General features: G+C 36.6%; 2 protein-coding genes across 2 annotated transcripts in view; both read right to left on the bottom strand.

Moving 5' to 3' along the window:
* Nucleotides 1–325: 325 nt before the first annotated feature.
* Nucleotides 326–3,155, bottom strand: LOC126810332 (uncharacterized). The gene is made up of 4 exons (XM_050535330.2): nt 2,614–3,155; nt 1,875–1,970; nt 1,160–1,356; nt 326–442 (listed from the first exon to the last, which is right to left on the bottom strand). Exons 1-4 carry the CDS (start codon nt 2,969–2,971, stop codon nt 362–364), a joined length of 732 nt encoding a protein of 243 aa, XP_050391287.1. The 5' UTR covers nt 2,972–3,155; the 3' UTR covers nt 326–361.
* Nucleotides 3,156–5,317: 2,162 nt separating this feature from the next.
* Nucleotides 5,318–12,385, bottom strand: part of LOC126811548 (pre-mRNA splicing regulator USH1G) — a 34,502-nt gene continuing 27,434 nt past the window's right edge. Inside the window, exons 2-3 of the mRNA XM_050537233.2 lie at nt 7,898–8,123; nt 5,318–6,599 (exon numbers count right to left, since the gene is read on the bottom strand). Coding sequence (XP_050393190.1) covers nt 5,559–6,599; nt 7,898–8,123 — 1,267 coding nt within the window. The 3' untranslated portion in view covers nt 5,318–5,558. The remainder of the gene's footprint in view (nt 6,600–7,897; nt 8,124–12,385) is intronic.

Raw genomic sequence — 12,385 nt, 5'->3', positions numbered from 1 at the left:
GGCAATGTGGACGCATAAAAAGCATGTGGAAAGTCCAAAGAACAACGCAAAAAATTATTCCTAATGTATTCAAAGTAATCATCAAGTACATTTCCCACGATATATCTCACTATTTTTGAAAAACAAATCAAGTAATATGGTAATTTTGCACCATTATGTTGTAGTATTGGGTTGTATGTGGTGATATTGAAGTTGTATTCGGGTGGTATTGGGTAGTATTGGGTAAATCGTCCCGCCGTCTATTCACAGCTTTGATATTAACTATAACATTGGATACCATTAACATCATATCACATCATATCATCATGTAATCAAACTGAAAATCTGATTTTAAATAATTTAATTATATTTTCATAAATGCTCATAAAACAAAGATTGATCGGCCACATAGTACAGCTTCCTTGTTTTGATCTGTAATCCATATATTCGTTTCAAATTTGCCCTGAAGAATAGAAGGAAATATATGATGGTGAGTTGTGGGTCATTCTGATTTGACACGTCCGCGAAAGATCTATAATATCGACAAGGAACAAGGTTTTACAAATTCCAATGAGAACCCAAGCTTTAAGAGCCATACATTAAACATAAACTGAACAATCACATTAAAGATGCATTATGTCATATTTAAATAAAAAGCTGAAAGTTCTAGCTATATTAGTTTACAAATACATAATGAAAAGGGAATATATTAAATATTTCAGTCAAATTACTTTATTCTCAGCGAAGTTTAATGCTTTGATAAGAAAAGTGTAGTCTAGATTTTCATTCCTTCCATTGTTACTATAAAAAATACAAACTCTCGATTATCCATTTTTAAATTAGGTTATTAAATGGCGATCATGTTTCAATCCATTAAAAATCACGACCAGTTGATTATGGACTTGTCATGTGAATAAACGTCTAATTAATAATTTATATAAAGAAAGTCCTGTAATAGTCAGTTTCAGCTCTTACATAACGCATCTTTATACAATATTTCGCTGAAATATTAGAAATTACAATAAAAATTAAAAAATTGAAAATAGATTAGTTCCTATCCATCCATATTACATTCATATGCACTTTTCGACCCATATTCGTCTATTTTAGGTTCTAGAATGGAGCTTTGGCTCCTTCAAAGCCAAGGTATCATAGATTAATAAAATAACAAAAAACATACCTTTGGTAAATAGTCCGGGATTTTTCTATCTTTTGTGTAACTGTGAAATCCTTTAGGGTAAGGACAATCAGCTAGCACTTCTTCTTCACCTTCATCATTGTAATACGTAAGGCCACATACCTCCCAATGATTATCAAATAAATCATTGTCATTATATTTCACGTCGATGAAAAACTCGCCTCCAGTTACATTGTACTCTGTAAAATTCAAATTGAAGTTAAGTATTTCTCTTTGGCTTAAACCACTATGCACAGTCTGCTTTGTCATAATATTCCTCGAAGTTTTTCATACTGCTTACATTATGTATATCTATTAAAGGTACCAAGTGGTCCAAAATATCTGGCTGCTTTAAATATAGTCTTCATTACGATAGCCAACAAATGAGCCAGAAACGTTTGTCTAGGTTCCTTGCAGCCATACTTTCCAAAACTTATTAAACGCTGCCGTTGCTCAAATACATCTGGAACGGTTTATTTACCGCGAAAGCAGCAATGCCCCGATGAAATTTGTACATTAACGGATAGCCAAATGTATAACACATGACACAATTATATGCAATACAGGTTATTTAGAATTTTATTTCAGAAAATATATACGACAATCAGCCAGGCTCGATCTTTACTACATCTATTTATCTATTTAAATCAATTTCCACAAACCAATAAAAGTACACTATCGGAAAATAATGTATTATACATGACGATAAGTAACTGACCTGTTGTAAAATTTAAAAATGTTCGCGTTTTGACTCCTCCGTGTTTTTCATCCTTCAACATAATTGTCTGTCCAACCATTTTTCTACTTTTAGCATCTGTAATAATTTTATGTCATAATAATAGATTATTTGTATGGGTATACAGATAAATGGATTAGTATTTCTTTTGGCCTCTATATTAGACGTTTATTCACATGACAAGTGATTTTCAACCAGTGTGCCATGTGCCGCGAGATCTTCCTCTGTTTTCCACGAAATTTTGAACGGCGACTAAGAAAATGCATAAAACCACGTGATATCCCAATTTAGTATTCACTGGTGTTCATAACTGTGTTGTCTTTATTTAGTTTGAGTCTTTCAATGTGTCTATGACTAGTCTCTGTCTACAGTATGCCGTCTGACTTACCATGTTTTTATTTTGCAAAATTCAAATATTTTTCATATATTATATTTAGCCAGGTTTGCCGCTACTTTTCATGCGTTCCAGTGTGTGCCGTTGGCAAAAAGGTTGAGAGCCACTGATGTAGACCATCGGATGGTCGTGTGATGTTTTATGGATTGAAACGCGATGCCATTTAATAATTAAATTCATTAATGGATAATCGAGACTTTACTGTTTGATGATGTACCATTCGTGGGTTATTTAAATCAGAATGATGGCTGGCGTATTTGGTGATAAAAAAGTGCTACGAACCAAGGGCGGGTCATGGGGAATAAGTTAAATTAAATCTTGGCTTACCACAACTGTCAAAAACCTCTCCGATTGAAACATAATTTTTCTCTCTCAGAAATTTTTCCCATTTAGCTCTCTCTTTATCTTCTGCAACGGGTAAGTCCGCAACATTTGTATCATTTTCTGCATCTGATTCAGATGATTGTTTGGCATTCGGATTTTCTGATTTTACATTATGAGATGAATCCATTGAAAATCTGTGGTTGTTCATACGAAGCAGCTCGTCAGCCGGCGGATGTCGGAAGTAAGTTAAATAAACAGCGACTATCATAGAAAGAAATATGAATACACATATAAAACAACATCCCCGTTTTCCAATAAATGTCCGCGACATATTCTTATCCCTGCTCTTATCGCGATTCATTGTTGTATAATAAACACTGTGGAGATTTGACAGCAATTGTGATAACGTCAGCCACAAAACAGCCAAAGATTAGACGTTCTGCAAAAATAACTTGAATCCAAAACAGACACAGATTTGAAGTTCTTTAAAAACAACCAGAACCTCAAAACAGACAAAGATTAGATGCTCTGCAAAAAAAATCAACAAGCATAACTTCAAAACAGAGACAGGTTAGATGTTCTTTAAACAAATCAGAACCAGAGAACAGAAACAGATAACATGTTCCTAAAAACAGCCAGAACGTCAAAACAGACCCAGATTAATCGTTTTTAAAACCATCTAGAACATCAAACATGCACAGATTAGCTGCCCTGTGGAACCGAAAGGGAGCTACTATTTTAATCTGTTCCTTTATAGTAACACATCACAATTATATGGTAGCCTGATATTAGTACATCCACTTATTATGTGTTGACTAATCAAATGTCAGTTTTCAAGTTTCCCGTCCATGAGGTTATAACATAGTGCAACATGTCACGTGACCTAGCTAGTCAATAAGTTAGTGGGTAATTGACCAGCTTTGTGGCCGTCATATCTCTCAATCTTGATACTAAGTTGACAAAGTCCGATATCTAATATTAGTATTGCTGAGTTGTTCGTGTTTGTAAGCATAAGTGTTATTGATATACATGTATACGTATATGTATCCAAAAGGTTGCTTGACAAACCTACATCTTACATCATGTCTTAACATTATAATTTATAGAAATAAAATGGGATTTAGCGTCCTTCATTTCTACATCCACCGATTGAAATAACGCTAGCTATATCAACATGGAGTACCGGGTAAATACAACATGACCTATTATTAGCAAATATCAAGAACACTTACGTAAAGCATTATACGTTAGTTTTTAATGAGCACCATTTCTTTGATTTGGGTGAAAAGAGACCGATCGTTCGGTTGAGATATTTAGATAGTAATACGACTAGCTATAAATTTTATTGAGGTAAAAGTTTAAGTTTTCTCTTTTGTTACTTCAATTATTGCCACCTAATGGAATATGAAGGCAAGGTGGCTCGATAAGTATGGCTCTGGCTCACTGAGAATGATCCACTGGATGTTTCACCCGGGTGTCCCCTTATGCAGGACGGGGGATCGGGCAGGCAACAGTTCAGCTGATGCAAAAAACCGACGTCAATTCGTTCATGTGCACGTAATGTAATATAGAAAAACAACTGGTTCACTTTAGACAAATAACTAAATAAATAGTAATACTATCATCAGCTACGCCAGTGGTTTAATTTGATGAGTTCCTCGGGATTTTCCAGTGTAGTTTCCCCTTGTCAGTGTTGCAGGGTGGGTGGGACGTAAAAACCGAGGTCCTGTGTACACATTGGCGGGCACGTTAAAGAACACTTAACAGTTAGAATTCTAAATAAGAGTAGGCCGTAGTGCCGCTGTTCGGGCAACATCTTTCATAGCATACGGTATGGCGCATGCCCGTCTTCATTAGACCACTCGTTTTATTTATTTTATAAATAAACAAATTAAAGGAAGATCGGGATGCATATTGTACAGTTTGTAAGTCAATATGTCGGTTACTAATATTACTTCAATGGAATAAATGACCCGATATATATAATGTATATAGGCATGAGTATCCAGACACTACTGTTCTGAAACACTGAGACTTGTCACGGGCGTACAGCAAAACTGGTTTGTGTATAGATCTTCCAAACACTTGTCATATAGGCGTGGGAACGAACACTCGAATCTTGTACCAATGACCAATTCTGATCTACAGCGCACACGATAGATCACTCGCCCCAACCCAAATCAAATAGGGCCGACTGAGTTCTTCTACCGCAGACAGAGAAGGCAGCAGTCCTAGAATAATTATGTCCCATAGCTCATTGCACATTAATACTTGGTATGGTCAATCGTTGACGGGATATCCAAGTCTATTCAAGTCTGGGGTCTCTATTATATTATATTTAGTACATCTTGTAGCTTCTATAAGTGGCGTAGCAAGGATTTTTGTGAGGGGGCAAGCACCTTGAAGGGGGATTCGTGGGGGGGGGGGGGTGAGGTCGTGAACTGAAAAATCAGAAATGGGACAGAATCTCGAGACCTGCCTGTCAATTCTGCCAGTTTTGTGACAGTTAGTATAATACCACGGCGGATGACATATTCAATATACTGAGCTTCTAATTTTGGGGACAGGGCCTGAAGATGGGGCGGCTGTCGCCGTGGAACCAACCCCACACCCATCCCCAAGCCCATTCAGCCTTTAATGTCATAGTGACAATCGAGCCCGGATTTATACAAATTAATTTCCCAATGGATTTATTTTACTTTGAGGTAAATAAATTACATATTTATGTTTAAATTTGTAAAATCAGTAGAAATCTTATCAGTGTCGTGTTTATCATCTATAATAATATTAATAATAATACAATATATTTATAAATTATCTGTTCATCGGTCACATACATATTCACAGTATTAATTGCATATGATTTATATATTGTTTATAAAAAATAAAAATATTATATCTTTGTTAAATTTTATCATCTATTCGCATTTAGTTCAATCACAGATACTCTATAAGTAGGAATCCGAGATACACCGTGGTGCCTCCATGTATTGTTTACGTCGGCTAATGGCCTCTTGGAGCTTTTTCCTTGGACCGAATTGTAAGCCAAGTTCTTTTAATTCATTGTCCGTTAATTTCATGAGGATATCTAAATCTATTTCTTCTCGCGTGAAGTAAGGGATGTAACTATGTAATCCGGAAGCAACTAAAAAGGTTTCTAAAGCTGAATATTCCGTCTCGTCTTCGTCATCGTCCAGATTTTCTACCTCGTCTTGATCCCAAGGGAGATAATTCATTTCAGAGTGTTTATGTCGCTCACCATGCGCGAAGTTATTCGAATCTATGTCATCCAAATCTGTGTTGCCATTTAGAACTGGTTCACTACCTGTCTCAAAAGAATGCATCATGGTATTTATGAACGCGCTGTTGCCAAGAAAAGCCGTGTTGCCGAACCCTGGTCTATTAAATAACCCGGGCCCGTCACGATCTTCATCTGGGTCACTATATGCGCTATCCTCAACCCCCGAATCGAACAAAAGATCGGACTCACTTTTGGATTTCCACGCTGCACCTGGTTTCACTCCGAACACGTTATGTAATGCTGGTCGGTTGGAGGACCCGTCAGCACCAGGGTGCTCGCGATTGGTCATGTACATAACTTCCGATGACTTCCCCCGGATACCTTGGTCACCTTTCAATGACCGGACTGTTCTGTTGCCACTATCATCCATTTCACTCACTTTAAATCCATCTTCAGTCGACGTTGTTGATTTCCTTTGTGAGACTTTTTTGGCAACGCCGGCCATATTGGAATAATTTAGATTTCTTACACTACCTTGTTTTCCTTTGTACGTGTTACCTTTGATTCTCATGGTTAATGTTTTTATAAAAGACTGTTTTCCTGGAGGTCGAAACTCGTTATTAGTCTCCGCTTCTCTGCGTCTTTGGTCTTTCTCCGCTTTCCGTCTAGCTTCCTCCTGAAGACGTTCGTACAACTTCCGGTTCTTGTCTGATGCCCTGATGGCGTCTTCTTTTAATTTGAGGACTTTCTAAAAATGATAAGAACAATTATTAACATTGTCAATAAGAATTGTTTTCGTGTTTTCACAGAACAAAGCGTCTGTATTTTATAAAGACGTGTGTGCCAAGTAAATTGGAAAATTGGCGGTGTATTATAGATACTGACATTTCAGCCGTTTGACCCACCATTACAACTAAGTCATAACGTTGACTTCAGCCATAATAAGCACCACTTACTTGTTTTAGGAAAGATATTAGGACATCACTTAACAACGCGTCTCGTATTTTATAAAGACGAATGTGCAAAGGAACTTGGTGATGTATAATACCCCTGTCAGACCGGGGTAGTGTCCTTACTGCGCTGCTACGGAGACGGAGTAAGGACCCCATACCGGCCTGACGGGCGCATAATAATTGATATAGTAGATACAACCGTTTCATCTTTTGTTACAAACAGAGTCATATAAAGTTAGCTCAATCCAGTATGAGCACCACACCCGTAATTCAGGAAATACATCAATGTTAAAATTGAACTCCGAGTTCTTTTACTGGTTACGACGATTCCTTTTCGGAGCGCATTTTGCAATGGCATCGATAGCACCACTTAGTCTTTTTCTTGGGATAATGTTAAACCTAAAAATACAACTCCTACGATTTTGTTCGATATTTAAAAATTAAGAATTCTGGTTCGTGAATTATCGGCTGCTACGAGTTTGCTTGTGAAATTGAAAATACCAATTCGTAAGTCACCGGTTGTTATATAAAGTTAACTCCACCCAGTATAAGCCCCACGTACATTATTTTCGAAAATACATCAATATTGAAATTAAACTTTGGGCTCTATTTTAAAATAGTTATTTTACAGTGACGGCAATTCTTTTCGGGGGTGCATTGTGCATAGACATAGCACCATCATCCGATTAAAGAGCAGACTGTAGTCCATATCTTGGGATAATGTTCAACCTTAAAATACAACTGCTAGACTGTATTCCATATCTTGGGATAATGTTCAACCTAAAAATACAACTGCTAGAATTTTGCTCGCTGTTTAAAAATTAAGAATTCTGGTTCGTAAATTATCGGCTGCTAGAGTTTGCTTGGGGATTTGACATTATCAATTATGTTCGGGATTTTAAAATTCTTATTCGTTACTCATTGTGTTGTCACAAATTCCTTTTCGGTTTAACTAAAATCAAAGTCTCTGTCTTCGGATATAACCCTTGAATATATATTGATATGCAAGTATCGAATTTACAGTCGATGGTGTGCGGTACACTAAATACTATAACAAAGGTCGGTTATATAATTGAACAAAACTGCTTCTTACCTTTGGGTTTTTTCTCATTTGTTGAGCTATGGCGTTATCTAAAAATTTGACTATATCGGGTTTATCCACCAGTTCTGCTATATCTAATGCTGTATGTTGATCATTGTCCATGGCGTAAAGGTTGCATCCCCAATTCACCAGAAAACACACTACATCCAAGTGACCGCCCCTGGCCGCCAGATGGAGTGCTGTAGATCCTAGATAATCTGCTTTCTCGATATCACCCCTAGAAAGACAAAAATATATTATGCCCATTAATTAAAGATACATTATGGGAGATTCGGTAACGAGTTGCCAGTTCTCGCTATAATAGTTAAAAACTAGATAATGTAAAGGCAATTTGGTGAAAATTTCATTCAAATTGAACCACTATGAACCGAGAACTAAGCGACTGAAATTCCCATAAGCCTCGTTCATCATTACTAAAGTCAGTACGATACACAGCATAGCCTCGATTATTCATTTAATCGTTTACTAGAGAAGGAAAGTTATGCAGTAAATCGGCTTACAATCCACTAAAGATCGCAGGCTAGCGCTGCCATCTAGAGTTGATTATGGCCTGGATAGGTTAATCAATGTCTAATTAATAATTTAGATAACATTTCAGGCCTAAAGAAAGACTTGAAATAGACAGATTTAGCTCTTGCATAATGTATGTTTAAATTTCTAAGGTGAACTTGATAGGATTGTTTAATGGTATGGTTTGCTGGTGGATATATAAAAGGTTCAGCTTTCCATGCTTATTTGATGGAATGGATTAGGCCTATGAGTCTCGTCAACTTTAAATTTAAGTTGGAGACTAATCAAATTAATTAAGGAGGGATGGCAACTCTGTACAGATACCAAATAAACATAGCCAAATATTAAAGATGCATTGTGTAAAAGCCAAATCGGCCTTTTCCACGTCTTCATTTTGGCTTCAAATGTTATATAAACTATAATTTAGACATTTATTCAGATGGCAAGCCTATAATCAACTCTCTAGAACATCTGATGACAGAGATTTTGAACTATTATAAAAAGAACGACCAGCTCTTTATCTAAATCTTACATAATGCATCTTTAAGAAAATATTATTACACTTAATATTTTGTAAATGGGAAGAAGGGCTAGGGGAACAAAAATTTCTGTGGGTGTGATATAATCAAAAAAAAAACGTACACAAAATAAATATATATACCATAATTTCATATTATCCTATGAATTTTGTTTTAAAGGCCCTTACATAAAAATCTTTATAGATTTAGCTATGGATTTTATAGTCTATTATGCATATTTTATAGTCAAGTTTATGCAAAAAAAACCTATTTTCTTATACATGTAATATGGGTTTTGTTTGCTTAGTAACAACAAATATTTTCACAGGAGATATATCATTACTTTATGGAATATAATCTGGCCTATATTTTATGTAATGCTAATATTCTATGTAAATATTGTTTTAGTCAAGACAGGGTGTATTATGCCAGGTCGATAGTAATCAATATTAAGATATTCTAATCCACACAGTAAGGGCGACCCCCATTCGGCACAACTAGACAAATCTAAGCTAGCTCCTGGGGTCAATTTTCCCCAATTTCTGATGATGTTCACTTCTTCGTTACGCAGGTCACACTCTAAATCGCATATTTGTCTAAGTATTTTGAAATTTTTCATGGGGAGATCCACCCCCTCCACTATACTGCCCATTAGTTCACGTTTGACAAGAAGTAAAGAAGGGTTGTATGCGTATATACCTTACAGCCACCCCTATCCCTAATTAAATTGTCTTAATCCAATATGGCAGTAGTGGTTATAGAGAGGGGAAGTGGGGGGTGAATGGAAAGGGGAGGGGTGTAATGGCTCTCGTTTGGCTTAAAGGGCCATTGCCATATAAAACAGCTGTGACTAACACCTATAATGTGTGCGGAAAAGTTATATTTGATAACCTCTGGATAATCGAGGCGAACAGGTAATTCCTAACCTAGCTGGCGGAGTTAACTAACGTCTTGGTTGTCCATAATGTGGGAAAAGTAAATATTTTATAACAAAATTACGCGAACGGATCCGTTTATTTACATTTATTTGAAAAATGGATTATTATTGAATTATTGCAGCGTAATTTCCTTATTATAGCATATAGGTTTTTTTAGCTCATCAATTTATGCCATAGCCATACTTCCTTCTTAATCACTTAATCTTTGTCAGGTTATAAATTTATGACAAAATGAAATCTCTTAAATTAAGCGAAACCTCTTTCTATAAATTTATGTTAAGTTTATCTTTTGTGATTATTTATCATTCTTTATCATTCATCACTGCATAATTCGTTATAGGCAACAACAAATCACTTTATAATTGTCTTGAAATAAAAATGAAATGGTGATTAACATACTACTGCTCCGACTGGGCCAATGAAGACGGGTATATGTCATGCAGTGTTCCATGAGGAAAGTTTTTCCCGGGCAGTTCACTACGGCCTCCACTTACATGTATATCGAATTCCAATTGTCAAGGGTTCTTTTATGTGCACGCAAATGTGTACGTTTTCCTTACCAGGCCCTCCGTCCTGCACCACTGACGAGGGGGGGGGGGGCCGGAAAACCCCAAATGAACTTTCTCGGTAATCACCGGGAATGAACACGAACGTCCAACCCACCGCGGCTACCACTAGTGTTGTGGATATTGAAGTTTGGTTCAGGAAGTCATAATGTGCAGGTGCGTAATGGGAAATTTGTAACGCCGAATGACTAAATAGTGAATTACATTTCCAAAACGGACCGTTAACTTCAACTGTATATTGGAGTTACCAAAGACGGTACATAATACGTTCGTACTCTGATATTTGCGCGTTAGTTATTAGTTAACGTCATAACTAAGCGATATAAATTGAATCTATATATAAGTTTTGATACTGATCCTTCTGAGCTGTCCGTCATACAGAGCCACCTTTACTTAATCCTAGATCAATATTAGCATGGTTATGTTTTTATTTCTTGTGAGAGGTATATCATTTTACCTGGTTTATTTTACAGAGTGACATGATAAAAAAAAATAAGCTGTTACATTTAGACAGGTAGGCAATCAGTACACTTTTACATAAGGGTTTTTTGGGGGTTTTTTTTGGGGGGGAGGGGTTGAGGGGGAATTTTTGCATAATGATTGACAGTCCCGACTGAAACCCGTCGTTCAGACTTGCATTTAGCAGTTAGTGCGTTCATACAAGATCAATCACAAGAGAGTGTTTAAATCTGGACGGGAAACCCCACCACTGAGCAAGCGGTACAGTCTTTAGGATTATATAGCTATACAACAATTCAGATATTTATTATCCTATAGAATATTCAAAGTATTTTATTTTTATCTTTATTTTTTGTGAGTGTGCATGTTTTCTCTAAATATTTAATTTGAACATCATCATTTTAAAGTGTACTGGTATTGTTATATCTTTAATATTCATCAACAGATTTTTCAATATTTACTCAGCTGTATATCATCAATCACTGATTATGGATACTTTATCAACCTATTAACTAAAGTCAATACGATACATGGCAGCCGCGGTGGTTTACTGAATCGCTAACCAGGAGGTCCAGCGTTGGCCAAGAAAGTTCATCGGAATTTTCCAGAGTGCTTTCCCCGTGTTGGAGGGCGGAAGGCCCGTGTACAAGTTATCGTGCGCGTAAAAAAAAACCTTTGACAGCTGGAATTTGTAATAAAAGTAGGCCACGGCGCCGCTCCGAGCACATTTTCCATACATGCCATGGCGTATGCCAGTCTTTGTTTGCCCAGTCGGAGCAGAACAATAAGACGTTAAACCCATTTCATTAAATTTGCATTCACTGTTAGTTATTGATACATCGAACGATAGGCTGGACTTTGAAAATACGACATCGCTTCAAGATAAATCTAGCTAGGTAACCTAGAGCCCCTTAAGTCCACGATTCCACGTATTATTATCGTTCAAACAAAGGGACACCGCATGTTTTGGAAGCGCCAGTCGGTCCTTTCCCGTCTTGTAATTATAGATGGAACTAAATTCCAATTAAGCAACGACACGTACGAGCGTCTTTTCTATGCTTACATGTACATCGCTAAGGGATGGGGGGGGGGGATTTTGCCTGGACAGCGGCGTTTCCATCAACTCATCATCTAATTTTAAATATCAAGGCTTCTGCTATAACGTGTACACCAGTGTGTACCCAATTTTTCGTCCCATTCGAACGACTAGATAACACCTTCCTCGGCAGCCCGGGAGGAAAATTGTAAGAAAATTCCGGTGTTCTTCTCGTCGCCCGTCGTGATTCAAAGCCATGGGAATACTAGGAATATAAAAACAAATGGTATACAAATATACTATTCAATTTAGTAATTAACTCAATTGAGGGTCAAATTACACATAAATGGAAGGGAAAGGGTGAATCATACGCGTATAATTTAGTTTAAACATTTTCAATTATAAAATTACAAAAAGAAACTACAAAAATGTCAAAATGTAGAAAGCCCATT

This window comes from Patella vulgata, chromosome 2, assembly GCF_932274485.2.
Source record: "Patella vulgata chromosome 2, xgPatVulg1.2, whole genome shotgun sequence".
Taxonomy (NCBI): Eukaryota; Metazoa; Mollusca; class Gastropoda; family Patellidae; genus Patella; species Patella vulgata.
The sequence above is the reverse complement of the archived record's forward strand: the minus strand, read 5'-3'. Positions and strand labels throughout refer to the sequence as shown.

Excerpts from the sequence above, each read along its gene's own strand:
- LOC126810332 (XM_050535330.2), bottom strand. The coding sequence starts at position 2,971 with ATGAATCGCGATAAGAGCAGGGATAAGAATATGTCGCGGACATTTATT. Across the intron at positions 1,971-2,613 it reads AGAGGTTTTTGACAGTTGTG|ATGCTAAAAGTAGAAAAATG; the intron begins GTAAGCCAAGAT and ends AAATTATTACAG. Across the intron at positions 1,357-1,874 it reads ATTTTTAAATTTTACAACAG|AGTACAATGTAACTGGAGGC; the intron begins GTCAGTTACTTA and ends TGAATTTTACAG.